The sequence below is a fragment of the Paramormyrops kingsleyae genome, chromosome 4, assembly GCF_048594095.1.
Source record: "Paramormyrops kingsleyae isolate MSU_618 chromosome 4, PKINGS_0.4, whole genome shotgun sequence".
Taxonomy (NCBI): Eukaryota; Metazoa; Chordata; class Actinopteri; order Osteoglossiformes; family Mormyridae; genus Paramormyrops; species Paramormyrops kingsleyae.
In genome coordinates, this window is record NC_132800.1 from 31,735,091 (window position 1) to 31,743,681 (window position 8,591).

At 49.6% G+C, this 8,591-nt stretch overlaps 1 protein-coding gene across 3 annotated transcripts; it reads left to right on the forward strand.

Moving 5' to 3' along the window:
* Window positions 1–237: 237 nt before the first annotated feature.
* On the forward strand, window positions 238–7,685 carry znf622 (zinc finger protein 622). 3 transcript variants are annotated; one of them, XM_023815676.2, is made up of 8 exons: window positions 291–341; window positions 415–458; window positions 1,502–2,074; window positions 2,835–3,110; window positions 5,410–5,572; window positions 6,183–6,298; window positions 6,451–6,594; window positions 7,187–7,685. In XM_023815676.2, the coding sequence occupies exons 3-8, from the start codon at window positions 1,504–1,506 to the stop codon at window positions 7,318–7,320; spliced, it is 1,404 nt and encodes a 467-aa protein (XP_023671444.2). In that variant the 5' UTR covers window positions 291–341; window positions 415–458; window positions 1,502–1,503; the 3' UTR covers window positions 7,321–7,685. The 3 variants fall into 3 exon arrangements, with proteins under 3 accessions (XP_023671442.2, XP_023671444.2, XP_023671443.2); XM_023815674.2 differs by lacking the exon at window positions 415–458 and having other exon boundaries at window positions 238–341; XM_023815675.2 differs by having other exon boundaries at window positions 304–458.
* The last annotated feature ends 906 nt before the right edge of the window (window positions 7,686–8,591 follow it).

Below are 8,591 nucleotides of genomic sequence, written 5' to 3' on the forward strand. Positions count from 1 at the left end.
GATGTTGAACCGATATCGTCTCCAAAAGAGTTCAGAAAATATTTGAGATAGTACCGTAATTTACGGAAAAGGAACTAACGTTGAACAACACAGCGTTGAATATTACGTGCTGATATACCTGCAATTTTAGTCTGTGCAAAAGGCATGGGTTGTTGTGAACCATCCAAGTCGCCAGGGGGCAGTGCAACAAGAGCGACGAAAGTTCAACATGCAACCGGAAGACGGTGTACTGTGGTGGGTAGCGCTGTCACTATAAACTGATCCTGAATCAGTTTGTTATTTACAGTCGTTACACGCATTTGGGGTGTTTATTTTAACATACCACACTTTAAAATTGAAAGGTAAGGGGGCTTTCTAGTGCTTATTTTGCTGGATGTGAGTCGACTTAGAGTGATAATATATTGGTTTTCCTAGTTTAGATAAATTCTAAAAGAAGAGTAGATACTGGGATTATTTCGGTAAGTGTGGCATACTTGATAGTCATTTAGTTTGAACTCGTTTTATATGCATTTCGCTGGCTGCGCCGGTCAGTGTGACATGACAGATGGTTGTCTTGTTAAATCGTTGATTAATTAGTTTTTGAAAGTGGAATATCTGTTTTGGTGTTCTGTGTATTTTTATTTTGAATATTTAGTTAGCGCCCTGTAGCTAATGTGCTAATCAGTAGTGCTGGCTTTATGGTTTGTCACGTGTTGAAATTCTGAAAAAAACGTGAGGCTGAAACATAGATTAAGATGCCTTTAATTAAAAAGGATTTTTACATTACTTCATTGTTGTGTCAAACCACGTCAACTTGTTAGTTAGCTTGATTGAGTGATATTTAACATTTAACTAAGAGTTTAGATACAGTATAAAAATGGCCCGCAATCGTCACCCGCCTAAACACTGTAAGGTATAGCTTTGCTTAAATACACCTACTCCGCAGCAACATGGAGTCCATTTAGGCGTAGGTCGAAACTTAACTTTCGCCGTTAGCCAAGCAAACTTTGTGTGCGTATCAGAACATTTTTACTGTAATTTTTGAAACTAATTACCAGCAGGGTTGCAAAATCTTTGGGAATCAATGGGAATAAACTGGAAATTTGCAAAACTGCAGCTTAGCCTATAACAGGGAATTTAATTGTACTTGGGGGAGGGGGGGGTACATTTTGAACTCGCTGGTAGTCATATCATTGTGTAACCAAATGCTTGTGACTAATTACTTGTATGTAAAAACATCCCAGGATAAGGATCTGCATCAAAATGCACTCCTTATAAGTCATATTCTATGTTGCATTATTCATATGGTTTGCTTTCTTTGCTTTCTTTTGCAGTTCCATGGAGTTCAATATTTCCAAAATTCCCCAGCTTAACTTCCCATGGAAAGTTTCCATGGGAATTTACTAGAAATTCTCTGCCCCTTTGCTACCCTAATTATCAATACTTCACACTGAATGGCTGTGACAAGAGTGGCTTGTATCATAGTGGCTTATACCAGTGTTGCCTGTTTCTCTATCCTCAGACATGTCATCGTACACCTGCATCAGCTGCAGGGTGGCCTTTGCAGATGGTGAGGTGCAGCGGGCACACTACAAGACAGACTGGCACCGCTACAACCTGAAGCGGAAGGTGGCCGACATGCCCCCCGTGACGGCAGAAAACTTCCAGGAGAGGGTGCTGGCACAGCGGGCGGTGGCTGAGGAACAGGCGCAGGGTGGCGATGTGGCCTGTGCCACCTGCGGCAAGAAATTCTCCAGCGAAAATGCCTTCCAGAATCACCTTCAGTCCCGCAAGCACCAGGAGGCGGAGAAACGGGCCCTGGCGGCTGCCCAGAAGAAGGTGGAGATGATGAACGAGAAGAACTTGGAGAAGGGCTTGGAGGCAGAGCTGCTGGACAACAATGCCCGCAACGAGGCCCTCCAGCAGGCCCTGCGGGAGCAGCAGAAGGCTTCGCCGGCCAAGGCTGCCAAAGTCCAGGCCTCGGGGCAGGAGGGCCAGACCAGACAGCGACCAGAGAAGCCGCCCAGGTTGCAGTGGTTTGAGGAGCAGGCCAGGAAGATAAGTGCTGAGGAGGATGGTGCAGCTGCAGAAGAAGGTATGCTCGACGTGTGGAACTGTGGATGGTATTTGGACAGTTTTGAAATTGGCATCAGCATGGTGAGCCTTGGTCAAGAAGACTGATCCCTTTGGTCCGTAAAGAGACCAGCCGAACACCTGCGTACCTGATGATAGAAGTTCTGGTGGGGTGGGGAAACCAGCTAACCTTGGACTTCTGGAGCGATGTTTCTCAGCCCAGTCCTCCGGAGAACCCTCCCCAGACAGTCCACGTTTTTGCTTCCTCCCCGCTTTCAGCCAATCAGGAACACAAGAGTACCAGGAGTTGGGTGGGAGCAAAAATGTGGGGTCCCTGTGCTCTGGGCTGGGAGACACTGCTATAGAGGGTTTTATCCTGTATTTACCCGCCTAAGGGCATTATTATTCTCATGTTTTCTGATTTTTTTCTGCTTCACTGTGCTGTGTTTGTATAAGTGAAGAGCTTTAGGGCAACTATGTTGGGAAGGATGCCTTACAAAGTAAGACTGAGTATCAAATTTCTCTGTTATAATTGTTCGAAGGACTTTCCCCCCACATGCCTTTTCACACTTTTTAAGCTTTAGTTCTGGGTTGTTTCAGGCAACACTTGAACACTTGAAGAAGACTTAATAAATAATTTGTGACGATGGATCCCTGTTTCCAATTGTTTGGATGCCTTTAGCATACCTGCTAGGAGTAGCGTTGTTGGTATTATCTGTTATTAGAATCGGTTATGTTTATTGGTTTAAGGCTGGGACTCAAGGTTTTGTTGATCCCTGCAGAGAACTGGGAGGATATGGATGATGATGATGATGATGACGACGATGACATGGAGTGGGGTGAGGGTGAGGAAGAGGTGACAGACGAGGCCGGGTCGACGGCGTCGGGGGTCTCCTCCGAGCTGCCGCCTGGGGTCATCCCCGCCACGGACTGCCTCTTCTGCGCGCACCACTCGCGCACCCTCCTGAAGAACGTGGATCACATGACCAAAGTGCACAGTTTCTTCATCCCCGATGTGGAGTACCTGGCGGACCTGAGGGGGCTGATTCGGTACCTGGGTGAGTATCGCCTCTCACTCCATCACGATGGCCGCCGCTGTTGCTTGGCTGTTTCGAAGCCCTGCTCACTTTTCCTTCTCTGTATTGACCAGTATGTCTTAAGGACGCGTGATGCAGGGACTTACCAATGAATGTTACTGTTGTTTTGGAGGCAAAGATAAGTTTGTGTCGTCTTTTTCTGCGCGTTGACGTTTTGCTTTCTTGGAATCTTCCATATCTGTATTCTGAGCTGAGTGACTTGCAAATTATGTCAATCCTTCAGCTGTCTATTTCTTCCCTGTAACATGGTATTGCATTTTCGCTTCCCTGTCATTGCCTCGGGGGATGGTAAATATAATAATTATTTTTTTTGGGTGGTGCATATAGTCTGGTCAACGTCTGACCAATTGAAACTCGGTCATCTCCGAATGCACTTTAAGGGATCCTACATCTGCCGGTGGTTCTGGGGGCGCGGCTTTTGAGCGGAGGTGACGGGCAAACACTAAACACGGCATTTATTACCTAAATGTGTGCAGATGGTGACTGGGAAGGATTTCGCTGTGATTTCTGGGAAGGATCCAAGCAGAACCTCAGACATTTTATATAGTATTTGCTGTGTTGTGATTTTCCCTATGGAATAAAGATCTGTCGTTCTATGAATCATTGTTAGGAAATGTTAGTAATATGAAATATGTATGTTCATAAATACATATGTATTCATGGTGGTGTTGAGGGTCCCATCTGGGCATTAAACTACATGGCATGCTGCGCCCCCCCCCCTTAATGCCCTGTGTTCCTACTGCATCATTAATCATATACCCTCTGGGGAGGGTCCCGTCTCCCCCCCCCCCCCCCCCCCCCTGGTTATGACCGGTGTCCCCGTGTGCCTCTAACCTTTGTCGTCCGCATTTAAAATTTTCTCTCTCCCGTGTCTGAAGGAACTTCTAACATTATGTCTGTCACAGATGCATGTAATGGCCAGTCAGTAGAGCGGAACTATTAAAATTAAAACCTTAGGGGCTTCCGTGGAAAAAATGAATCTGAGGAGCATCAAAGATAATGAGATTCTTTACAATTCAAGGGCATTTAAATCCAGCCAGGAAATGCACTGACCTTACAATTAACACTAAAACAGAGCTCTGTCATACCACAGGATGATGAGTCACCCGCTCCGCGCAGGAAGGAAACCTAAAGCTCACGTTATTTATAGGAGAATATGGTTAGAAGATAGCCCTCTTTCGCTGACAGACGCTGGCATTTTATGAATTCGTCAATATCCATTCTGTTTACTTCCATAATGTTCAATAATTTATTTTTATGTTGTCCCTCTTGCCATTGTGGTTTCCCCAGAACGTTTAACAAAGACAATAGGCATTACACTGTCAAGCATAGATCATAAACATATGGGGGGGGGGGAAACCGATTTGCAGGTGTTATTCAATGTTAGAAGTGTGTCCAGAATGGGACTGGCACACCGCTGCGAGGAAACAGCCTTCTGCGGTAGGTCTACGAAGGAGTGGAACCTTCTGGAGGCTCAAGACCAACCGTCTGCCTGCTTGGTTGCAGGCCTTTATAAACTGCTAAAAATAGCATGTAAGACAAAAGCTTTATCTGCGAATGTTTTTGGCGTTTGACGGGTTTGGCCGAGCCGTCCGCGCCGTCAAGCCGTGGTGCTCTGCCAGGCCTGCCTTAGCCAGCTAGCGCCCGCGTCTGGCGGGGATCCGCCTTCTCGCAGCAGATGGCGCCGTTGCGGCTCCTCCGCTGCCGCTGTGATCCCCCTCGGAATGTGGCGGCTTTGGCCTTCTTAAAGTGACGGCGCGTCTTTATTTATGAAGTTGTTCTTGTGACCGTTACAACAACGCCCGTCGCCTAATCTGGGTTGCCGATGAGTGCCATGATATTAATATATGAGGAATTTCTTTGGGTTCCTGAGCACTGCTCCCTCACACCTGCAATGGGTTGGCGCCCCATACTGGGTTATTCCCTGTCTTGCGCCCCTAGCTTCTGGGATAGGCTCCGAACCTCCCCGCAACCCTGGGTAGGACAAGCAGCATGCAAGTGGGTGGATGGATGCAATCTGCTACTTTGAGAGCTGTCCACTGTGAACTGGCAGTGTCACCCCAGTGTCTGTCATTGACTGTTAGGCCTTCTCATTTCAGCGCATTGACTGTTAGGCCTTCTCATTTCAGCGCATTGACTGTTAGGCCTTCTCATTTCAGCGCATTGACTGGACCCTAGAGTTGGATTTCCAGTCGGTGGGGGCATGACAACTAGCTGACTCCTCCCCGCTGCCCCTAAGCCCTTCGATTTGTGTCCACAGGGGAGAAGGTTGGTGTGGGGAATGTCTGCCTGTGGTGCAATGAGAAAGGCCGCTCCTTCTACTCGACGGAAGCCGTGCGCAGTCACATGACCGACAAGAGCCACTGCAAGCTGTACACGGAGGGCGACGCCGCCCTCGAATTCGCCGACTTCTACGACTTCAGGTGGCCTGTCTGCTCCCCCCCCCCATTCTCACCCGCCCTGGCTGTCCAATCGTCATCTTCCTGGGCTAAACTACCATCACAAACTCTCATTACAGAGAGACAATAGGAAGTTCTTGTGCGCATTTTGGAAACGTGACGCATTGGCACCAACGCCCAGATATTTATTTAATTGGGTGCGAATTCTAACACTGCATTTTGCATCCAGGCTGGTGGGGGGTGGGGGGGGGTGTGTTTGCTGGGCTTATGGTGAGACAATAGAGCGTCCTCCCCTCCCTCCCCAGCCGACGTTGGCGAGTGTTTGGATGGAGGGAGCGCTCACCTCCTGCTGACCTGCTCTCACCATCACCATTGGATTTAATCATTAAAGGGGTGCCTGTTATTAATTAGCTTATTTTTATTTGATGGATTACTGTAGCTCAGTGCCTATTGTCTGATGTTACATTCTCAGAGTGTGTCTGTGAGAGAGAGAGAGAGAGATGTGTACACAGTGATGTGGATTTTCAGTTGCTGGTGAAACAGCCCAGCAGGAAAGTGAATGGCGTCTTTGGATAAGTGGGGTAGATGGTTTGTGTCTGTCGTCCTGAACGCACCCGCGGCTGCCGTCTTGCAGGAGCAGCTACCCGAACCACAGTGACGGCGAGGAGGTGGACATGGGGGAGGCGGAGCTGCCGGACGAGAAGAACCTGGAGTACGACGACGAGACCATGGAGCTCACCCTGCCCTCTGGTAGGCTGGGCTGCCCGTGTCAATGCCGCTCCCCCGCCTTCATACTGTGGGGGGTGTCACGCACCTGCTGTCCCACCCCCATTCCTTCGCAGCCACGCCCGTCCCCCCCCCCCCGATCCCCACACACACTGTGACAGCTGCCCCTGTTTCAGGAGCCAAGATTGGCCACCGGTCCCTCATGCGCTACTACAAGCAGCGATTCGGCGCGACCAGGACCGTGGCGGTGGCCCGTGACAGGAATGCTGTGGGCCGGGTCCTGCGGCAGTACCGGGCCCTGGGCTGGGGGGAAGATGCAGGTGAGGCTCCACCCCCCCCCCCCCTCCTCGAGGAAAGACGACCCACTTCTTTATTACCAGATCAGTCAACATTTAACAAAAATAGGATCCGCTGGCAGAGCTTCACGAGCAATAAGCTTTTATTTGATTAGTGCGTTTGTTTCGGAAAGAAGAGCGAAAGCCGCTCTGCGTTTGATTTTACGGTTAGATGCCACTTCTGTAGTTGGGAATCTTCAGAACATACTGCTCTGTCTTGTTTTTCTCCTTAATCTAAAAACCAGCTTCAGTTAAGCGTAACCTGCGATAGTATCGCAGATGAGAAGGTCTTAAGTAGTAAACTTTATCTTGGACACGACAAGATTACAGCCATTGTTCATTTTATTATCAGAGCGGCACGGTACAGAGCAGAGAACCACTGACGCCTGTACTGTGAAGTAAACACGGCAATCGCGCCCAATCGCGCCCGCCCTGGGCGATGCCCGTGGTGCCATTGAGCTGAAAGATGTTTTCCTCAGATCCTAAATGCACCACAAAACACCCCACTAGTGTTTCTGAGACACTGTGGATGGAAAGCACGCCTAAGGAATGTTATCTGGTGTGTCCCGGCCCACAGGCAGAGACGCCACCGCCCGCAGCCGCAAGGACATGCAGTACGTGCAGAGGATGAAGGCCAGGTGGATGCTCCGGACCGGGATGCAAAATAATGCCACCAAACAGACTCACTTCAGAGCCCAAGTCATGTTCTGAAGTCCTGGCAGAGCGCCCCCTGCTGTCCCCGCGGCTGGGTGACTCCAGCTGTGCCCCCGCCCCCCTGCCCCCCTGCTGATTACAGGAGATTATCACCCATGCGTCCTTTCCCAACCGGAGGAGATTATCGGAGTTTCCAGAATCATTCTTCGCGGAGTAAATTACAGAGTGCAGCCAAACCCGAATCTGTGGTGCTTTGAAAGCCTGGGTTGTGGCGCCTGGGTTTTATTGTGTTGGGGAGACGGCTGTGATCATTTATTATAGCCGGTAATTAAATGGACACGTTTTCAGAAAATGCTACCCTGAAAATATAATTATTGCTTAAAATTATAATGAATTACCATAAAGAACAGTGTTTTAATGAGCATCATGTTTCTTGGTTTCCCCCCCCCCCCCTTTCCTCTCCTTTGTGAAAGGTGTCCTGGTTGAATTTATAACCCACCCCCCATGGATCTCTGACTCCCCATTACAGTTGTCATGTGTGGCTTTGGGGTGTCCTGGGATTTGGTCATTGGGTCCCCCTGCTCCTCTCTGTCCCCTCGCCCCTCTGTCCAAGCATCCTCCCTCCTGTCGTCCCTCCCCCTTCGCCACTTGCAAGGAGAATAAGGTCATTTGGCGTGTAGGTGCGGCAGACTCTGCCAGTTCAGCTCATGCCAATTACGCCCCCCCCCCACCACCCCACCAGCACTACTGGTTGTGAATCAGCCTCTTCTGCGTTTATAATGGACTATACTGGAATCACTTTTTGATACATGCTGCTTCTGTGTGGAAACAATGCACTCGTTTTAGCCCCGCACAGAAACTCTGAGGTTAGTAATAGCTGAGTAATGAGGTAAGAATAGGCAGGCTGATGTGACAGTAATATTAAGAGTATTAAAGCCCAGTTGAGGCAGCCTCTGTAATCAGATGAATGAGCTGGAGTTCGGATCCACCCGATCCAGGCTCAGAAGTCGAAAGCCAGGTGGCAGACGTGTCTAACCTTGATCGAAGATTATTCTGAACGTGGATCAACCTGAGCCGCGATACTGGGGTCATTCTATCCATCCGCCGTCGGGGCGGGCATGTCCGTCGGGCGGCGCGTGAAGGGGGCTGGTGATCGGTTGTGCCCTGCAGTCATGGGCCACAGCGACACTCCCCTCAGCTGATCGATTTGTGTTCCAGGTTGGCCCAAGCTCTCTGCCGGCGGGGCAGCAGCACGACGTGGGCAGAGGAAGCGATGCGGACGCTGGGGGCGGGGGGGGAACCTGGCTGATCCAGGAAGGCAAAACGAG

What these genes read in the sequence shown, in the direction of transcription:
- znf622 (XM_023815674.2), top strand. Translation starts at nt 1,504, where the DNA reads ATGTCATCGTACACCTGCATCAGCTGCAGGGTGGCCTTTGCAGATGGT. An exon ending in GGAGCTCACCCTGCCCTCTG is followed by an intron (nt 6,299 to 6,450) that starts GTAGGCTGGGCT and finishes CCCCTGTTTCAG; the next exon opens with GAGCCAAGATTGGCCACCGG. An exon ending in GGGCTGGGGGGAAGATGCAG is followed by an intron (nt 6,595 to 7,186) that starts GTGAGGCTCCAC and finishes CCCGGCCCACAG; the next exon opens with GCAGAGACGCCACCGCCCGC.